This window comes from Mercenaria mercenaria, chromosome 1 (assembly GCF_021730395.1).
Source record: "Mercenaria mercenaria strain notata chromosome 1, MADL_Memer_1, whole genome shotgun sequence".
Lineage (NCBI taxonomy): Eukaryota > Metazoa > Mollusca > Bivalvia > Venerida > Veneridae > Mercenaria > Mercenaria mercenaria.
The window spans coordinates 96,536,611-96,559,521 of record NC_069361.1 but is presented as its reverse complement, the minus strand read 5'-3'; the positions used below and the strand labels follow the sequence as shown (position 1 = coordinate 96,559,521).

The following is a 22,911-nucleotide window of genomic DNA, read 5'->3' as shown; positions in this document are numbered from 1 at the left end:
CAAGGTTTTTCTATTTTTAGACCTACTGACCTAGTTTTTGATGGCACGTGACCCAGTTTCGAATTTGACCTAGATATCATCAAGATGAACATTCTGACCATTTTCATAAAGATCCCATGAAAAATGTGACCTCTAGAGTGGTCACAAGCAAAAGTTTACGGACGTCACGGACGCACGGACGCACGGACGCACGGACGGACGACGGACGACGGACACCGCGCGATCACAAAAGCTCACCTTGTCACTTTGTGACAGGTGAGCTAAAAATAAATACTCTTCCATTGCATTTTGACAATTACTGCGATTTAATGCCTTAAATTAGTATAAATGTAAGAAGTGACAGCTTTTAGCAACACCCTTCAACTTTTATCCAACAATACTAAGAGGTTTCTCCCCTAAATACCTGTTAAATCTGAAGAGATCATGAGAGAAATGGAACTAACTGTCAGCCTTAATCATTATGATGAACTGTATGTCTTTCATATAAATAAAACATTTCATACTATGCTATGTGTACAATACTTTCAACAAAGTTTGCATCCCAGATGCTATTTTCTATAGCTTTAAAACAACAACAACATATGCAATACTATTATCACCAGAACTTAGGTAAAATGCACTATCAAAAACATAATCATAAATGCAACACTGGATAGAAAATAGCTACAAATGACACCTGCATCATGCAGTAACTTTTTTATATACTGGTACATTATTTTGAAAAAATCCATTGATGTTAGAGCAAGTTACACAATCATTAGTTCAGGACCAGTATTTATCAAAGTTTTCAGTCTTTGGCCTTCAAATGATGTTTTTTTTCTTCCATGCCACTGCCATAAAATATATCTAACAAAACTTCTCTAGAGACAGCTTACCAAACATTCATAAGTTTATTTGAAAGAAAGACATGGCAAACTGAATATTTAGCATTCTAAGTCCAAATTTCAGTCTTCAAACTTTGATGAATTTGGAACCTGGACCACAGTCAAATGTTCTTCAAGTCTGCTGGACAGGGACCAGATTTTCATGTAGTTACTTTGAAGATATTCATTTTGTACTTAAAACTGCTTTAAACATAACATTGAACATGTAAATTATTACAAGATGAAAATAATTTAAGACTATTTACGCAGTAAATTGCTACAGAATTTGTCCTTTTTTCAAAATGAATGTCAGGATAATCTGTTACAGGTTGAATTATTACGGCCTAACTGTCTTATAAAATTCCAGGTTAACAAATTAGAAATGTGTTTGTAAAATGTCAATATTCAAGTAATCATCTTAATTAAAACTTGCAGAATGGAAAATGTTAATACCACCATCAGCCACTCAGTAAGAAAACAAATTCAACAAGACGAAAACTCTACAGCACCTGAACGTCAACATAAAATGAAAATTGTTAATAAATAAAATGGTTGCTTAAAAGCAGTGAGTACACCATGTCAAGTCAAGTCAAGTCAAAAGTTTATTAAATGTAACAAAGGCCTCCGGCCCAAAATACACAACATAATATGTAGTAAGTGGTTTAAATCAAATATCATGCTGACAATTTGTGACAGTAATGCTCTGGGTTAATTATGAAGATAGCACCTTAAGCCAGAACCAGCTGGGAACCTAACTTTCGTCTTTTATTGTTTGATGACAAACCAACTTTTTGCTGAACTGGCATGTAAGCCAGACATATTATACAATCACTGGACTGCCTTTAAACACGAGTTTGCGCTTATTAATGTGAATCTTTTATATCTTCACATATTTTAAGGTCAAAAAAGATTTTGATTAAAATATTTTAAATTATGTTAAGATCCATCAAATTCGATAAGAGAAAGCTTCAAGTCAACTCCAAATTCAGAACTTCTAAAAATATTTCAAACTTGAACATTTTATATTACAATTGTTGTCACTGTAATTTAGTATGTACCTGTTTTCAAGAAAGAGTTTCTAAATTCTAAAAAAGGTTATTAGCTTACTACTCGATCCCTTGCTTTTGTAAAATATATTGTAATCACATGCTATTTGTTGAATAAAATATTGAAAAATTTATGAAAAAAAATCTTAAGTGCTGAATTAAAAAGATTTGAATATACAAAGTAACTTTCCATTTGCACAACATTTAAGTAATACTTGGTGCGGAAAATACAAAAAAAATATAGTTTACAAATTTATACAATGTATTGCAATATCACCATCAATATTGAATGCTAAAATTGTAAGACGAGTTTTTATTTAGCACTTTTCAGTGTAAGGTAATAAAAAAGAACAAATTTAACAGACCTTTGTTTTGACCAACACCGAAAAAAATCCTAAAATACATTTGTACAAATAATATCTATACACAACAATCTCTTTACAAATATATGTGTTTTTGTGCACTTTGTACACAGTCTGTATATACATGGACATGCAGTGTTAACACTATGTGTATCTACATGTATTGTAATTTACAGTGGCACATTTGTCACCCTTGTATAAAAGGGTATCAGCAGTTGGATCTGTAATCATCAAACAAAATCACACACCAGTAGTAAGTAAGAAATCTTTCCTATTTCCTCAATATCCTGCCTACATCAAACTTCTCAATCAGAACACTCTCAAGTCTTGAAGATACTTGTTATTAAAGAATTTTGTTTATCACTAATTTTTTAAACTGAACCAATCTACATTAAATCTTGGTAAATGTTAAGCATGTGTTATGCTACACATTATTCCTCTAAAATATAAAACTCTGTTTCAACCATTTAAAGTGTCAATAAAGTTTCAGATGATCTTAAGCAGTGTAAAACCATTTAAACTTTTATTTCAAACAAACTTCTTATTCCTTTTTTATGAAACATTAACTGAAATCAAGTTTGCCTTTACCTGTACACAGCTTTTATCAAATGTGTTCTATGTATAATTTAACATCTACTCTAATACTTTCAACTGACCATGCATTTAGCTCTGGGTTATGGACACTGTGTATAGATGCAAAGAACTTCACCATGAAAAAGGGCAGTGTATTATAATGTGTAACTAGACATTATCTAGACATAACTATCATGGCCAGTACATGACTGGCACGCTTACAAACTTGTGACACAGGTAGTAATAATTTGGTACAGTCACCAAGGCAACAGTGACTCTGTGGCAGTGTGTTTTGCTATGAGAATACAATGTAACTGTGCAATTTGTCTAAGTATCAAAGCTAAGATATATGTATAAATATTGAATTCCTTAGGAATTTAGATACTGGTAACCACTACTCCTTCCCTTAAAGTTTTGGCAAAATGTTCTTTTCCTCCTCAACTGCTGGATTTTGATCAACTCCCCTCAGCACTGGCTCGGATGTCAACTCTGTTACGTTTGTAACATAAAAATACATGTGATATACATGTAATGTTTATAACTGCTGTAGTTGACAACTGTAGTTAATGACACTATCAAAAACTACCCGATATCAAGTATAAATCCACAACACAAGGTAAATCCCTACTGGCATGCTATCAGTTAACTCGTAGTGTGTGAGATTCCATAGGTGCAGCAGAATCATAGAGCGTGTCCGTATCTTGGGTTGGCTCACCCTGTAACCTGCACGCATTGTTCAACGTTCCTGCTCCGCAGTCACAAAAGAAGCGATCATGTCGGATAAATTCCACCTCATGACCTCCATGGCAAGTTTTTATACAGTTCACACAGATTGCATTCCTCTCAGTTGTATTGCATGTCTTACATCTGCAAACATGATACATACACTTTAAAAGACAACCATTATTATCATGTCCTTATGTTTAAGTATTAAAATTGTGCATACCGCAAGGCAATGTTGAATTTTCAAGTTAAAAACATCTCTATGTACAATAACTGAATTCTTAAATATGATATTGACGAAAGTATCATACATATTCAGTTAAAATGAGATTAATAGAAATGAGAGATGCTTTATTATAAAATAACAGATTTTTTGCATAAATCAGTTTTCTCAAATGGGGTTATTAACCGTATTCTCAGGTGTGGGACTTAAACATGTTCTCAGGTGGAGAATTACCTGTATACGTTTTCAGGAGGAGGTATTAACAGTGTTCTCAAATGTGGGCATTAACAGCATTCTCATGAAGTAATCAAATGTGTTCTCAAAGTGGCAATTAAGTGTTCTCACATGGGGTATTTAACATGTTCTCAAAGGGGTAATTTCAACATGTTCTTACTGGAGGTATTAAGCATGTTTTCACAGTGGGAATTTAACGTGTTCTCAGATGGGAGAATTTACCATGTTTACAAGTGGGGGATTTAAGTGTTCTCAGGTGTTAGAATTAAGAGTGCTCTTAGGTTGGGGAATTAACTATGTTCTCAGGAGGGAGAATTAATTGTGTTCTCATTTATAGGAATAAACCCTGTTTTCAGGTGGGGGAATTAAACATTCCTCAGGTTGTTGTACAATGTATTAACTAGGAATTACCCAAGCATAAACATACTATCAATACATGCTCTTACTAAAATAAAGATTAGGATTGCATGGTAAACACACTGTTATTGTAAATTATAAGGACCACTTATTTGATCAAAACAGTAAACAGTAATTTTCAGTCTGTATCAACCAGCAGGACAAACTTCAAATATAATCAGTCAAAAAATGCAAAGCTGATAATATCAAGTTGATAACTCATAGTGGATTAGATGTTTACAAACCAGCAAACAGATATGAACTGAGCTATACATGTCTTAAATGACAACTTTTACACAGCCAAGTAGGATAGAAAAATAGATATACATATAAAACTTCACAGAAAAATGTTTCAAATAGCTAGATCCAGCATAAAATTTCATGACAACTGACTTATCTCAAAGACGCATTATACATATAAGGTATATAAAATACACAATTACGAGGGAGATAGATTAAGTGTGAAAGTACCTGTAGAAGTCATGCATTGGAAAGCTTGTATAGCTGGAGATTTTGTATAGGCACTGACCAGAGGACACAGCTTTCTGTACCATGTTGTGGTTTCCATAGATTTGATTATCTGAAACATAAATATATTGTATAGTTAGGAAATAACATTTCTCATTGGGAAGCAATTATTTTACTGGATAAATATCTACTTTTGCATTAAATAGTTTATGTACTTTAATTTGTTTATTTTTGGTTAAGAGTCACTCACATTTACAGCAGAGATCATAAGGTCACTGGCTGAGGTGACTAAGATGCTCACAGCCTACTCCAATACAACTGCCAGCACCCATGTCAAATCACCTAGACAGCTTTCTCTCATACTCATGTTATGTTCCAACCATAAGTTGCGAGATTTGAATAGCAAGAATACAGCTATTTGAAATGTACTGACAACCATATTGACTACACACTAGCTTATTTACAGTATGCTTCCATTTTTTCTGCCCTTTCATTTGACGAACTTTTCACACTAAAATCTAAATAACAAATGTCACCTTCAGTGATACTACAGCTGTTGTATATACATGCACCAAGATCTATATTTCATTAACTAACCTTTCATGACTGGATTTACTCCACTTGCGAGACACAACCCTCCGAATTTGTTATTAAACACTTTGTTACCCTCCAGATTTGCTGTAGCATTATTGGTTATCTCAACACCCGCAGCCTGACCATCAAATATTCGGTTCCGCCGCAAAGTTGGGTTGCTTTGTGTGCTGATTAGCAACCCAGCTTGGGCGTTTCGGAAAATGTCATTTTCTTCCAGAATTCCTGTTGACAAATATACAAAAGTTGTTCATATGAAAAAACACTATAACAGAGCAAATGGTGGAAAATATTTTGATTAACAATGTTTTGGTACAACTGAAGTCAATGTCATATGTTAAAAGTGCTGTTTGTCAGAAACATATACAAAAATTTCCCATACATACTCCTGCACCTACATTTAACATGTAATTCACCTGCAAGCCAGGCAGCAAATGTAATTCCAATATGCAACAAACCCATTTATACGTAAATGTGCCACTCATGAAATTTTCACTTAATCTCCTGTGGTTGTTACGCCCACTGCTGTAACACAGACCTGTGCTGAAGTGATAACATACATACCTTTTCCCCCGTTGAAAATACAAATTCCACCGTCTCTTCCATCGTGAATTTTATTATGTCTTAACACAGGGTTACTGTCTGTTTTAATCCACACCCCTGCCATTGCATTGTCAAATATTTCATTGTTTTCTATCATTCCTAGACCACTATTATACACTAATATTCCACCATTCTGACCTCCCCAAATCTTGTTCCTTCGTATTAATGGATTGCTTCCAGTTCTGTAATAAGACATGAAAATATTACAGCACACACCATATAAAACACAACTATACACGGTATCGAAAAAGAGTTATCTGCCCTTGAAAACGTCATTTCCCCCAAAAATGACGTTTTCAAGGGCAGATAACTCTTTTTCGATACCGGTGACCTATGATTTTTATTGCATATTTTTGTTTCTTAGATGATTGTCCTTCAATATCCAAAGTTTACAGAAATTCTGTTATTGGGAAAATTTTCGCCCATCTCATATACAGGGAATTCTAGTGTACGCCTTTAAAGGAATATTTAACACAGACACTTACCTAATTTGAACACCAGAATACAGGTGGTTGAATATATCATTATCTTCCAGCACACCATGACCATTGTCGTAAAAATATACCCCAACCTGTCAACAAAATGTTCAATCATATAGTAACTGGAAACAACTGTTTTAGGTTAAAATTGATTCGAAATTCATAAAACTGTTTTAAAAATGAAAGTAAGTTTTGCACTTTTTATGGTTGCATAAGACCAAAACTGCCCGGGGGTTAAACCTATGAGAGTTGGCTAATACAGTATGGCAGGCAAAAACTCATCAAAGAGGTTAACATACAAACAATAAAGAAACATTCTACTTAAGAAAAAGTCTGTATATAAACAGAAAACTTTGCTATAAATAAAGAGAATCATTTTAATAACCTACCTGAAAACAGATGCTACCTATATTTAACACAAGAACCAAATATTCCAAACTTTGTCACAACATACCTGTTTACCACTGTGTATTCTATTGCGTCTAAGTACAGGTGTACTCCCAGTGGTGATCCATACACCTGCAAGTGTGTTTGAGTATACTTCATTCTCTTCTATCAAACCTTGGCCTTTCTCATGCTGTAATATCAAACCTCAACAAGAGCTGTCCGTAAGACAGCCAAGCTCGACTATTCGAAATATTGTCCCAGAAGCAGGAAAATATTACCCAAAAAGGTTAAATATCAAAAGAGTTTTAAGTTCAAAAGGGGGAATAATTTGACCAAAATGCATATCAGTTATGGGACTTGCTGCTATCAACTAGATTTATAACCCCGAAGACACATGTGAAGTTTCAAATCAATATCTGCATTAGTTTTGGAGATAGTAACTTGCATGTAAAACTTTAACCAAAATTTTCTAAGTCTAAAAGGGGGCATAATTTGCTCAAAATACATGTCAGAGTTATGGGTCTTGACCCAATGAGGTTGGTAATTGATCTAGAAAAAGAAAAAATAAGTTTCAAATCTATATGCCTTTTAGAAATAGCTGTATGTACTTGCACGCAAAACTTTAACCAGAATTTTCTAAGTCCAAAAGGGGACATAATTTGGCCAAAATGAAGGTCAGAGTTATGGGACTTGCTGCTATCAACTAGTTTTATAACCCCGAAGACACATGTGAAGTTTCAAATCAAATCTGCATTAGTTTTGGAGATAATAACTTGCATGTAAAACTTTAACCAAAATTTTCTAAGTCTAAAAGGGGCATAATTTGCTGAAAAAATATGTCAGAGTTATGGGACTTGACCCAGTGAGGTCGGTAATTGATCTAGAAAAAGAAAAATAAGTTTCAAATCTATATGCCTTTTAGAAATAGCTGTATGTACTTGCACGCAAAACTTTAACCAGAATTTTCTAAGTCCAAAAGGGGGCATAATTTGGCCAAAATGAAGATCAGAGTTATGGGACTTGCTGCTATCAACTAGATTTATAACCCCGAAGACACATGTGAAGTTTCAAATCAATATCTGCATTAGTTTTGGAGATAGTAACTTGCATGTAAAACTTTAACCAAAATTTTCTAAGTCTAAAAGGGGGCATAATTTGCTCAAAATACATGTCAGAGTTATGGGTCTTGACCCAATGAGGTTGGTAATTGATCTAGAAAAGAAAAAATAAGTTTCAAATCTATATGCCTTTTAGAAATAGCTGTATGTACTTGCACGCAAAACTTTAACCAAGAATTTTCTAAGTCCAAAAGGGGGCATAATTTGGCCAAAATGAAAGTCAGAGTTATGGGACTTGCTGCTATCAACTAGTTTTATAACCCCGAAGACACATGTGAAGTTTCAAATCAATATCTGCATTAGTTTTGGAGATAGTAACTTGCATGTAAAACTTTAACCAAAATTTTCTAAGTCCAAAAGGGGGCATAATTTGCTCAAAATACATGTCAGAGTTATGGGACTTGACCCAGAGAGGTTGGTTATTGACCTAGAAAAAGAAAAAATAAGTTTCAAAGCTATATGCCTTTAATTGATGGCTGTATGTACTTGCATGCAAAAACTTAACCAAGGTGCGACGCCGACGCCGACGCCAGGGTGAGTAGAATAGCTAGACTATTCTTCGAATAGTCGAGCTAAAAATGTAAAATACTTTCTACCCTTTTTACCCTCTAAAATCTAAGCTATAGTTTTCACCTATTCAAAGCTCTTTACTACTAATCCAAATTTCCTTGCTTCGTATCACCATGATAAAATGAGTCTACAGGAATGACATGCTAGAAAATACTGAATGCCTCTTTCTCACAAGTAAATTTGTAGTTCAAATATTGCCAAGAAAATATAACGTAAAACTAAAACTAAATGGGTGTCTGGCTTATTTATTATAAGAACCATTAAAATACAAAGTTAAGGAAACAGAATATCATGTGATTTCATAAACTGACATAAATGTACTTAATAAGCCATACTCACCACATAGATACCTCCATGCTGACCATGGTGGATTTTGTTGTGTCTAACTATTGGATTGCTGTTGGTTCGGATTTGTATACCAGCTAGGGCATTACCTGGAAATAATTGTATTTTTAAAACAAACAAGTGACAACACACATTCCATTTAGGACAACATGGACTACTGACCTGTTTTTATTCATATTCATCTCAACACTTCAGTTATATCATATGAGAACTTATTGGTGAATAAAATTAGATTTGCAACAAAAATCTTTAAAAACAACACAAACTTTTAATATACAATTTACTGTTTATAATCAGTCATTTAATATATATTTTTCTAAAAAAAATGAGATAATGAGAATGTTATTTTGTTTATAATTTTGCACACTGCTATCTTCAAAGAACAGATTAACTGTGATATTACAGGGTGGAAATGTTCTCTTTCTGAAACATACCTATACAAGAAAGATCTGAAAGGTAACTCTGAACAGATACTACATCCTCTGTTACTTACCATATATATTATTGTGTTCTATAAGTCCCCTTCCTTCACCAAATATATACACACCACCTTGATGACCATTGTATATCTCATTTTTCCTATAAATGTACATCAAATATTAACACTTTTAATTATAGCCCTGGTATCGGCAAAACTAACAGGCACTGTTTGAAAATCTATTATTCTACATACAATAAACCAATTTAATATTTCGCTTTTCAACGACTATACAGATATTCAAACACGCTTTTCTAAAGGCAGGATTGAAGCAAAATATGTACTAGAATTATAAACACCTGTTGGTAAATTTAACACTTATCATTATCCAAAATTTAACCCTTATCATGCTGGAAACGACTCATTCTGCCTTTGCAACCAGTGTAGATCATCCATGCAGTATGATCATGATCTGCACTGTTGGCCATTCAGTATCTTTTTGGTAAGCACCTCTTTTGTCTGTTAACTGTACTGTCCAAATTGAAAGACAGACAAGTTCATTACAGAAATTTAGCAGGGTAAGGATTAAAGATGGTTCTTTTCATGATTGCCAACTATATATTTATCAATACAATATGTTCAGACTTGCCAGCTGCAAGCCGCACATAGCAACCAAACTGCAACTTCAATCTAAATCAAGTTGTTTTGCTACAAGTGACTTAAATCCTGACCAAGCTTCAAACCACCATTATTTCAGACATAATAAGATGGCAAACAAATACCTCCAAAACCAACCCAACAATTTTAGTTACATAAATATTAAAAACATAACAGTTTGTGTTACCTTATAGTAGGATCACTATTTGAAGTTATCCAAACACCCGCAAAGTTATTTGAATGTATTTTATTGTCTATGAATTGTCCGCGACCATTTTCATGCACATATATTCCACCAGTCTGACCGTGGTGTATTTCACAGTGAATCACAGTAGGGTTGGCTCCTGCCTTCACCTCAAAGCCAGCAATACGATTATTATGTATATCACAGCTCTCAAAGTAACCCTGAAATATAATATTATAGAATTCCCTTAATTGCCAGAAAATCTAGTTACAAAAATATCAGTTCGTAGCTCCTTTCATATTTCTTGAGACCTTGGGAAATGTAAAACCTTATGATTTTTTTGTGAACTTGAACTGATTTTTCTGCTCATTAAATTTTATCTGCCCCCATCAGCGTCTTTTATTACAAGAGGGCCATGATGGCCCTATATTGCTCACCTGTTATCACTGCACTTGAGGACAAGAAGGTCCTCAGAAAAAATATCTAAGTCCAAAGGACGAACAACAAAGGGAAGAAATTTAACCAAAAAGAAAAATTTTTTTTTACAAGGTACAGATATGTCAAAATACACCTAAAAATTGGAGGTACCATCCATGTTGTACCACAGAAAAGTGGTCTCGGTTTTTCCCTACGGCCAATAATAAAAAAGTTACTAAAAATAAGCTATTTATAGTAACGTAAAAGGGAAGTAAACAAAAAAAAATTATTGTAAGTGAACAATATAATCTGCCAAATAAATCTGTTGACATAAATGAAATTTCAGATCAGTATCTTCATTAGTTACGGAGATATACCCATTTTAATTTGAAATAAAGGGAGGTAATTTGACATAAATCAGTCCATAGTTATCTACCCTGATTGACTCAGTCCAACTAATGACAATAATGAAATTTTAAATAAGTCCTATAAGTACTTACTGATATAAATCCATTTTGATTACAATCAGGGGAGGTAATCAGATATAAAATAACTCTGGAACCTTCGATTGGATCTGATTTGTCATGGAATCCAAGATTTATTGTTGTTGAAGATATTTTGGAAGTTTGTATCAAATAAAACCATAAAAGAAGTATCTATATGGCTGCAAAAGCCAAAATAGCCAATTTTGGACCTTTAAGGGGCCATAACTCTGGAACCCATGATGGAATCTGGCCAGTTCAAGAAATGAACCCAGATCTTGTGGTAATACAAGTTGTGTGCAAGTTTGGTTAAAATCAAATCATAAATGAAGCTGCTATTGTGCAGACAAGGTCAAAATAGCTAATACTGGTCCTTTCAGGGGCCATAACTCTGGAACCAATTAAGGGATCTGGCTGGTTTAAAAAAGGAACCGAGATCTTATGGTGACACAAGTTTTGTGCAAGTCTGATTAAATTCAAATCATAAATGAACCTGCTATTGTGCAGACAAGGTCAAAACAGCTAATTCTGGCCCTTTCAGGGGCCATAACTCTGGAACCCATCATGGAATTTCGCCAGTTCAAGAAAGGAACCAAGATCTTATGGTGATACAAGTTGTGTGCAAGTTTAGTTAAAATAAAATCATAAATGAAGCTGCTATTGTGCAGACAAGGTCAAAATAGCTAATTCTGGCCCTTTCAGGGGCCATAACTCTGGAACCCATAAAGGAATCTGGCCAGTTCAAGAAAGGAACCAAGATCTTATGGTGATACAAGTTGTGTGCCAGTTTGGTAAAAGTCAAGTTATAAATAAAGCTGCTATTGTGCAGACAAGGTCAAAATAGCTAATTCTGGCCCTTTCAGGGGCCATAACTCTGGAACCCATAATGGGATCTGGCCAGTTCAAGAAAGGAACCGAGATCTTATGGTGATACAAGTTATGTGCAAGTTTGGTTAAAATAAAATCATAAATGAAACCACTATCGTGCAGACAAGAAATTGTTGACGCACGGACTGACGCACGGACGGACGGACGAAGGGTGATCACAAAAGCTCACCTTGTCACTATGTGACAGGTGAGCTAATAAAACATTGTGTACTTACAGCTTTCTTCTCAATTAAAAATATGTAATGATGAATTCATCTTCCATGAACCCACAAAACATAACATCTTCATACAGCAGTCTAAAGAAACTGTACTGATTAACACAATATCATATTGTACTTACACCTAGCAACCAAACATGAAGTTTTGGGTGTAGGGATATTCATACAGATCAAAAACAATTCAGAAGATTCAAACCTGTCCATAATCAAATGTAAATATTCCAACATCTCTGCCATGATGGATATGGTTTCTGCGCATGATAGGGTTAGCATAGTTCTTGACCCAGATACCAGCAAGGGCATTACCACTGATCTCATTGTCCTCGTATGTACCCTACAATAACACACAAAGGTCAATGTATTTTAGTGACAGACGAAAATCAGTGGAAAATCTCAAGAAAAACACTAAATAAGGAACTTGTACTATTCTATGTTGTAAATAAAAAGGTAAGGGTATATCAAACTGGGGCCTTAGAAAATATACAGAGTGTAACTTGTACTAGCTTTCTCCATGCTGAATATTGCTATAAGATCTTTTTTTCAGCATACATAATTCACAGATGACATATAATTGTATATACTTGATTTTCTGTTGTGTTCTTTATCATAACTTGCACCCATTTTGCCCTTATGTTCATAATTATGTAAATATAAATACATCTGAATAATTTAGAATGTACCAACCTGTGCATAATCAGTAACGTAGAGGCCAACATTTTCACAATCTTTGATGAGACAGTGTCGTATAAATGGATCAGCACCTGAACCAGACACACAAACAGCAGCACCTACAAATATACAAATAGAAATTGTAACATTTCCCTCAATGGTTAACACAATCACCGACATTCTTAGAGATACATTCATTATTCCACAGACATACACCTCGTATTGCAGACTGACACCAATGACACAGTGCTATAAACCACTGACATTTCTGTAAGAATTCCTTTACAAATCTGAGATAAAACAATTTAGATTCATGCATACCCATTTCACAAACTCACAGCATCTTTTCCTAGGGAAAAACCTTATGTAACCAACAGCTTCCGCAGTGTGTTTCCATTCACAGGTGGCAGTAACGTACATAGGATACAGTATGGGTCCATGGGCCATATGCACTTACATTTATTACAATCATAATGTTTTCTTAGGAAAAAAATGACAAAAAGCCATTTTGAAAAAAATTTTGCTCCTGTGACAATGAGCCATCTACAAGGTAGATATGAACAGTTTCACACGTGCATTGCTACCAGGTCCGTATTTTTTTTTCAAAAATATATTTCCTTATCAATGATTGGCCGCCTTTTCGGCAAGAGATTAATCTTTCAGAAAAACCTTACTTCAAAACCCAGTTCCAAACCGTTTACGCATCACGAGCGAGCAACGGTGTACAAAACGATAGTGATTTCTCCACCCGAAAAAAATCCCACACATTTTTCGCACCGAAGTCTCCCCCCTAAAACAAATCAAGTACACCTTGTCAGTTAAAAGTTGCGCTACAAGCAGTCAGAATATGCTAAATGTAAACTAACAAGACTAAAAATAAGGTTCATTTCTACTTTATTACTTACCAGTTGTTATTTATTTGAATTTGGTAAATAATCTTCGTGAGCCATCGCTGCTTGTTTATATTCGGGTACTCTTTGGATTTTATCGCTACGTTTGAAATACGTAAACTCTCTCCGCCAATAAAAACGTTCTTTACAACCACTGTTTTGTCAACGGTAATCATGGCAGGCGAAGGTAATTTTTGAAAGCGAAAAAGTTAAATTGCAAATTTGTAAGTAATTACGAAGAGTTAAACCTGATGTTCGGTCTTGTTAGTTTGCATTTGGCCAATTCTGACCGGTTGTAACGTTATTTTTAACTGGGACGGAGTACTTGATGTGTTTTAGGGGGGAGACTTCGGTGCGAAAAATGTGTGGGATTTTTTCGGGTGGAGAAATCACTTTTGTTTTGTACGCCGTTGCTCGCTCGTGATGCGTAAACTGTTTGGAACTGGGTTTTGAAGTAAGGTTTTTCTGAAAGATAAATCTCTTGCCGAAAAGGTGACCAATCATTGATAAGGAAATATTGTTTGAAAAAAAAATACGGACCTGGTAGCAATGCACGTGTGAAACTGTTCATATCTTCCTTGTAAATGGCTCATTGTCACAGGAGCAAATTTTTTTTTCAAAATGGCTTTGTCATTATTTTCCTAAGAAAACATTATAATTGTAATAAATTTAAGTGCATATGGCCCATGGACTCATACTGTATCCTAGGTACGTTACTGCCACCTGTGTTTCCATTTAGAGAAAAAATCCAAAACACTTCCATACTAAATTTTTTATTATTTCTATAGTGCACTTATTTCAACATTTATCACTAAATGAGTAACACTGACTTCAGTAAAACTGACTTACCAACAGAAGTGCTCTTGATCCTACAGTGGTCTATGGTAGGAGAACAATTCTCTGTTACTTCAAGAGCATAATGTTTATGGTGGGGTACAGATGAGGCTATATCTGGAGTAAACTGAAATAGACCAACTGCATTGAAAACCATGGAAAACATTCACTAATCACTGGTTACATATTAACTGTAAGAAAACCATAATAAAGTAGTACTTTTTGGATATAAAACACATTTATACTCAAAACTGACAAACAATTCAAAGTTTTATGTGAAGGAAAAACAATTCTGTACTTATTGTCCGTAAGTATTGACCTGGCACTCATTAATCTTCACCAATATTTTCGGGTGTTTTCGTTATTTTACGCGATATTTTTGTCCTGAAAATATCTAGATTTATCAAAATAATCAATAGAGATAACCGACGGCACAGTGGTGTAGTGATAAGCTCTCCGACTTGGAAACCCGTTAACATGGGTTCGAATTCTTTGCTAACCATTTTTTAAAAAATATAACTCTTTGTGTTTGTATTTGTATCTATGGTTATCTTATTTTATGAATTATCCGTTGAATAGAATGAATGCTTGTCCGGTCCTGAAAATTTTAAACGACATTTTGTAAAACAGCTTTATGTACGTAGAAGAATGGTAATCGATAGTAGAGTTTTTCGTTGATAAGTGTGACAAACAGATAAAATTAAAAAATAAAACAATTTGGTCAGACAGAGGACTCGAACACACAACTCTGAGGTTAGTGGCCAAACGCCTTGTCCGCACAGCTATATCTTCACATGATACATGATGGTATATAATTGGCTTTTCAATAGTGAATCGTTGTTTAGGTTCGGACACTGAAAATTAATTTACGGAAACATACGGAATATTCATGAGTGCCAGGTCAATACTTACGGACAATACTAGAACTATGTAAATATAACAAGCAGATTGTTTACCTTTAAAGTGATATATCCTAAGTAAGCATCTCTAGCGCCCTCTACAAACACGATCGTTGACTCACTCTCCCGTTCTATAATCACGTGATCCATCACATTGCCTGGAGCTGTAACAACATCAAATACATCTGTACTGTTACAGTATTTAAAACAAAAGTGCAAAGACAAGACTTGTACTCTCCTGCATGTAGCAAAACATACAATGTTAAATTTTAAAATGACAATATGCATCATACAGAAAATCAGGACAAAAGGCTTAGAAGTCCCAGGGTTTGAATTTAAGCTTGCATACTCGCAAAATGTGAGAGACTTTTGCCCAAACTTGCAAAATCTCAAGTAGAAATTACGACGGTTTTAATTTCCTTAACTTTCAGTTTTGATCTGCTGTAAATACGTATTTAATGATGTTTCACACAGTACACACCGACTGATGACTTTTTTTTAAGCAACACAGTAACTACCAGTATGCACACAAACAAAATTCAATTGCGACTAAAGTTGATGAATTGCTTTGTCGTCGCAAAAATTTACAAGTGCAAAAAACTGTTAAATTCAACCCTGAGTCCACTAAACTAATCATATCAAATTTAAGTTTTCACTGAAAATAAATCAACAAATATTTGGTATCAGATACCTGCTCCAAGTATTGAGACATTGAGGTCAATTAGAAGAAATTCTCCCACATAGATTCCAGAATGGACAAAAATGATGGCATCTTCAATATCTTCTGTATCCACAAATGTGTATGCCTGCTCTATTGTGTCAAAACACTGAAAATACATGTGCAATCATATCAAAGATTGAATATCAAAACCTGGTTTATATAACAATGATAAATACTTTCATTGTCAAGTGACAGATGCTATCCACATATTTCTATAGCTATTTCTACTTAAATACAATTGCAAACATTTAAATCAGAGTTGCGGGTTAACCTTTTTACATTTTCAAAAGCAGATATCTCCAAATCAACATTAACTGGTAAAACAAAACTTATCATCTGTACTCCTTAAATGAGATTTCAACTGCCTTGTACAGCATTTCATCCAGTCAAGAAACTACAAATGCATATCACAGGATAACCCTTGAAACTGCCTGGATATCTTTTTCCCTATAAGAACAAACATTTGTGTGATAACGAGATACTACTTGGTCTGCTATTCTCTACACAAGTTTTCAAGTTTAAAAGGATGATTTATGTTGTGAAAAACCAGCCTTATGTGTGTATCACTTACCACAAGATCTCTGCTTCTCAATCGTTTTCCTCGATATGAATACAAATCATAGAATCCAGGACGCACATGAACACCTTGGTACTGAAAAATATATATCCTAATATTAAAGGGCTTAAGTTGATTACCTCCCATTGACACAATCTCAGTCAAACATTATCTTAACTTAAATGTTACAGTACTTGTAAACTCTGATAACAAACTCAGAAAGAAAGCCAACTGCAATTTTCTCCACTTCTGTATGTGTTAGGATCTTCCCTAAAACTGAGATATAGTTACTGTGACAGCTATACAACCTGACATACTGCTACAGATTCCTGCTGGTGCAAAATATCACTAGCCTTAATGGCTGCACTGGTATTCTGTTAAAGCTAATACAATTTATGTGAACAACTACAAATACCCAACCATTTAGGCTAGGGATTTTTCATTTTGAATCTTATGTTTTACTGTTATTTCTTTTTTACTTTAAGTCCTGTCAGTCTGTCAGGGATTTATCCATTTGGGCCATTGCCATCATAATTATCCTAGTGAAAATTTTATTCTGAAAGATCACTATTCCTGAGGGCTACATGTAGCAGTTAAGGAAGATACAAAGGTAACAGTAAAAACTTCATATTCACATAGCATTTTCATTCTCTCCTATTTTCATAAATCTGCAGGATACTGTGAAGAAACAAGAGGACCATGATGGTCCTGAATCGCTCACCTATCCCCACATGACCCAGTGTTGAACTGAGTATGACGTCGTTATTTCTATTATTTGACATAGTGACTTAGTTTTTGAGCACATGTGACCTAGATATCATCAAGATAAAAAATTCTGACCAATTTTCATGAAGATCCATTGAAAAATATGGCCTCTAGAGAGGTCAAAAGGTTTTTCTATTATTTGACCTAATGACCTAGTTTTTGAAGGCACGTGACCCACTTTTAAACTTGACCTAGATATCATCAAGGTGAACATTCTCACCAATTTTCATGAAGATCTCGTGAAAAATATGGCCTCTAGAGAGGTCACAAGGTTGTTCTATTTTTCGACCTACTGACCTAGTTTTTGACCGCACATGACCCAGTTACGAATCTGACCTAGATATCATCAAGCTGAACATTCTGACCAATTTTCATGAAGATCCGTTGAGAAATATGGCCTCTAGAGAGGTCACAAGGTTTTTTCTATTTTTAGACCTACTGACCTAGTTTTTGACCCCACGTGACCCAGTTTCGAACTTGACTTAGATATCATCAAGGTGAACATTCTGACCAATATTCATGAAGATCTCATGAAAAATATGGCCTCTAGAGAGGTCACAAGGTTTTTCTATTTTTAGATCTACTGACCTAGTTTTCAACCCAACGTGACCCAGTTTCGAACATGACCTAGATATCTTCAAGGTAAACACTCTGACCAATTTTCATGAAGATCCATTGAGAAATATGGCCTCTAGAGAGGTCACAAGGTTTTTCTATTTTTAGATCTACTGACCTAGTTTTTGACCCCACATGACCCAGTTTCGAACTTGACCTAGATATCATCAAGGTGAACATTCTGACCAATATTCATGAAGATCTCATGAAAAATATGGCTTCTAGAGAGGTCACAAGGTTTTTCTATTTTTAGATCTACTGACCTAGTTTTTAACCCCACGTGACCCAGTTTCGAACTTGACCTAGATATCATCAAGGTGAACATTCTGGCCAATTTTCATGAAGATCCATTGAGAAATATGGCCTCTAGAGAGGTCACAAGGTTTTTCTATTTTTAGACCTAATGACCTAGTTTTTGACCCTACGTGACCGAGTTTCGAACTTGACCTAGATATCATCAAGGTAAACATTCTGACCAATATTCATGAAGATCTCATGAAAAATATGGCCTCTAGAGAGGTCACAAGGTTTTTCTATTTTTAGACCTACTGACCTAGTTTTTGAACCCACGTGACCCAGTTTCGAACTTGACCTAGATATCATCAAGATGAACATTCTGACCAATTTTCATGAAGATCTTATGAAATATATGGCCTCTAGAGAGGTCACAAGGTTTTTCTATTTTTAGACCTACTGACCTAGTTTTTGATGGCACGTGACCCAGTTTCGAACTTGACCTAGATATCATCAAGATGAACATTCTGACCAACTTTCATAAAGATCCCATGAAAAATGTGACCTCTAGAGTGGTCACAAGCAAAAGTTTACGGACGCACGGACGCACGTACGCACGGACGGACGACGGACGACGGACACCGCGTGATCACAAAAGCTCACCTTGTCACTTTGTGACAGGTGAGCTAAAAACTACATACCAGCTGTCTAAAGCTTTCCTTCCACTGATTTTCATATTCCTTGCTCTCCTTTTCTACAAATGTGAATACTTTTGGTTCTGGGTGGAATAGGGGTATGTCATATTCAAACAATTCCTGATACAGCTTTTTCCTATTAAAAAATAATTGAAAAATTCAGCTTTAATCCTATACAGAACAACATCAGCCCCTATGTAATTCCAGTCTGGGCAAGTATTGATAATTTGTTGTTTATTACCCATTTAGACATACAATAATTTAAATAAAATCATATACAAATTACTATCTTTGTTTCTTTTTATTTCCTATATCTCTGTAAAAATATTATTAAATTTATAACTGTTTTCCATTGAAATTTTAAGCAAACATGATAAAAGGTTTAAAATTCAAACTTGAAAACTTCTGTCTCATTTTGTCTTGATTTAAATACTGTAGCAACATGTTACTTCGACATATTTTAGTAGAAATTTACCAATGTTCAGCATCATTTCCAATTGTTCTAAATCGTTTACAAACTTGTGAGGCCCTGCACAGGTCAAACTCTAGCAGGTAACTGAAGATCTTGAGAAGGACCTCATCTGGCAGATCCTGCTGCAAGTACTTTCCACCAACAGCTTCACCTACAAAATTCAGTAAATACCACAGTATTACATGAACTCAGTCTCACATTCTTGAATATATCTAGTATTTTTACACATTACAGAACGCAAAACAAAAACAATAGTAAACATAACACAATAAACTGCACCAGAGCCATCAAGTTAATCTCACCAAAGTTTATCAATGGACCTCAGTCTGGCAAAAATATCTTAAATAAATAAATGTTAACCTCTATTGCCAGCTAAAAATAGGTGGATTATGTGTTTTTTTGCATTATAAATTTCACCATTATATAAGTTAATAAGTTAATTTTATAAATACTAGGATGCTTCTACATTAAAACACTACATAAAACTTGTTCTCTATATACATAACATGTGTATGTCTTTTATAATAAATATGCTTAACTACCTTGGGATGAGATAAAAATCCACATAGTTGCATATCAATTCTTTGCACATCAATGTGTAATCACAAGTTAAAAATACCTTTAATTATTGGTGTATTTTGCCTTGTCTTTTTCTTTCGTTTTGCCGGCACTGCAGTATTGCTGGAGTCACCAGGTCTCCTGCGCAGATTGTATTGCTGTACTCGGATTCCAGTTTCTCCTGATGTGGAAGCTGCTTCATCATTTGAGTCAGAGTTAGCTAAAAGTAGAACACAAAAAAATGATACTCCATTTTTTTTATCAGTTATAATGTTGTACCTGCTTAATTGCTATCTTGAAAACTTTAAATAAATTGTATCTCGTCGCTTAACAGTGGGAACTTCAGTACTTCACCAGTCACCTGATTTACCTCAAACAGTTTTCATCGTTTCTTTGCGCAATTAATAAAAATCACAAAGCTTCACTCAATGTAAGGCCTTTTTAACCATATTTAATAACTTTCAAGCCTTTTTAAGGTTCAGGAATAAATTTTAGCACATTCCAAGACCTTTTGACATTTCAATGACTTTAAAAATGGACATCAAACTAAGTGAATTTTAAGACCGTGCGGACTGTGTCCACAGACCTGTAAAAAAACTAGACCACTGCTGGAAGTCAGTTTCTATTTTGATAAGTAAGTATGATTTTTATCAATTTTAGAAGAGGGTCACCCAAAGAACATTTTAAAATCAGACCAAAGGTTTCAGCATACTGTGTTTGAAGAAACATTTCTATGAAGTTATTTCAAAACTGAACTATTTAGCAGATATTGTTGTGAGATTCTTAAGTTTCGTTTTCAGCTATGGTGCTTTATTTCTGTTTTATTTTTGAAAAGCTGAACAGTTTATTCCATCTTGTAAATGGTCATCCAAGGAACTTTTTCAAGAATTGCAATAATTTGAACATTTTTTATAGAGAGTATATATTCACCAAAGGATAATTTTAACCCATTTGGGTTAAATTATTTCGAAATCAGCCCAGCAGTTTCTGACAAATAGATTTTTCATATTTCGTTTATATACATAAAATGGAAAGTGACCATGCCCTAAAACAGATATGTTTTTGATGAAGAAGAAAAATTTAAAATACCTTGGTAAGGTTTACCCCAGAAACATCTGTTTGAAAGGATTTTGAAATTGTGCGTGCAGTTTCTGACAAAAATACTTTTAAATTTTCTACTATATATATACATATTGTCAAAGTCTTTCTGCTCATCAAGTTGTCTGCCTTTCAATATTTTACATGAATATACATTCTGTCAACTATGTTTTATACACCAAAACACAATTCTAACCAAAAGGATACGTAATATATGCAAATGACTATGAAAGTTTGTCGCTGTCCTCTCACATCCGAATTTATTCTGCATATTTCTGTCAGGAAATCCTCAATGAAATTTGTTGGGAATGTTTTGTTGTATAATGTATGATGTATTTGTTATGATTACATCTCTGATAATGAATTTATGTTAAAATTTAATATGAGTCTTATAACATTGCCCTGCTGACATTTTTTAAATGTATATTTTGTTTTGTTTCTGCAATTTAGTGTCATCGGCAGTATGCTGTGTATTGAATTTGAAATAGGTGTCAGGGTATATATTCACCTGTTCATAGATTTCAAGTCTCTTATTAAAAAATTATGCGTTATATTCATCTCATTTAAAGTTTCTAAATGAATATTAACGTCAATTTATTGAAGCAAGTACGTCTGACTAGTATTTTACGACTTTTTAATTTTTTTTAAAATGTTTTCCTTTTCCTAATAGTTAAATGCTGATATGGGTAAGGCTTAAAGCAATGGCAGTTATACTTGAAGCAACTTCCGATGAATTTTCATCGTTGCGGACGCTTTATATGCTATAGGTTTAAATGCCGATTATTTCACAAATTGGCCATAAATTAAAATATAACTTACATGTATCAAAAGGGGATTCAATTCCTCATTAAATGATTAATCTATGTTAAAATTATCAAAAAATACCCAAAATTATGAATTTTCTTGTGATTTAAACCTTTGTATGTACTGTACATGATCAACGTTTACCATGTGTTTACACGCCATATAAAACCAATAACTTTACATGTCTGTGTACTGTGATTTAACTTCCATTATTTTGGTGAATTTGGTCCTTCAAAGTTTTGATGTTTAGATTGCACGTCACAAATATAAAACAATCTGAACGTCGAATTATTTTGACTATGGGCAATCTCCACACTGCATAACAGCAAGCAACCATCAAGCCTTACAAAATTAACACAATTTGATCTTTAGAACACTAAAGTTTTTGTCATTAGCTACTCATAGAGGAGTTTTACAGGTTTACCTCCCTTGTTGACCTACTGTTGATTCTTTGTTGACATCACTTATGAGTAAATTCTTCAACAGAAAACTCTGTTTACCTTTTCTAAACTAATTAACTGTACATTATTTTCTCCCAAGAATTATCAACCTTACGATACCCTTTTGGTAGCTCCCATAGATATTTTCGTGTTTTTATTGATCGTTTCCTTGCTCCAGGCGAAGCAGTGCCGACATAAATTTAAACTTCCTACCTGAATTCAGTGCATTGCTTGCTCCTTTTTTCAGAGATGGTCGTCTACGTTTTAGCCTGGAACTTAATCTTGTATTACGTCCAGCTGAGGAAGGCATTTTTGCCTGGAATTAACTGAAATGCTAATTTATTTACACAACTTATTATCAATGTCTGAATCCGGCGGCCATATTGAAATTTACATTTGTCACGCGAATGGATAAC

General features: G+C 34.3%; 1 protein-coding gene across 1 annotated transcript; it reads right to left on the bottom strand.

The window, feature by feature from the left end:
* Positions 1–1,362: 1,362 nt before the first annotated feature.
* On the bottom strand, positions 1,363–22,907 carry LOC123529601 (F-box only protein 11-like). The gene is made up of 19 exons (XM_045309993.2): positions 22,709–22,907; positions 20,215–20,373; positions 19,599–19,746; positions 19,130–19,259; positions 16,830–16,910; positions 16,229–16,364; positions 15,595–15,701; positions 14,654–14,765; positions 12,930–13,033; positions 12,442–12,579; positions 10,244–10,461; positions 9,475–9,560; positions 8,976–9,070; positions 7,016–7,138; positions 6,568–6,653; positions 6,044–6,264; positions 5,486–5,704; positions 4,892–5,000; positions 1,363–3,711 (listed from the first exon to the last, which is right to left on the bottom strand). The coding sequence occupies exons 1-19, from the start codon at positions 22,803–22,805 to the stop codon at positions 3,483–3,485; spliced, it is 2,598 nt and encodes an 865-aa protein (XP_045165928.2). The 5' UTR covers positions 22,806–22,907; the 3' UTR covers positions 1,363–3,482.
* Positions 22,908–22,911: the final 4 nt, after the last annotated feature.

What these genes read in the sequence shown, in the direction of transcription:
- LOC123529601 (XM_045309993.2), bottom strand. Translation starts at nt 22,805, where the DNA reads ATGCCTTCCTCAGCTGGACGTAATACAAGATTAAGTTCCAGGCTAAAA. An exon ending in AAATACACCAATAATTAAAG is followed by an intron (nt 19,747 to 20,214) that starts GTATTTTTAACT and finishes TGAATTTTGTAG; the next exon opens with GTGAAGCTGTTGGTGGAAAG. An exon ending in CCAATGCATGACTTCTACAG is followed by an intron (nt 3,712 to 4,891) that starts GTACTTTCACAC and finishes TCATGTTTGCAG; the next exon opens with ATGTAAGACATGCAATACAA.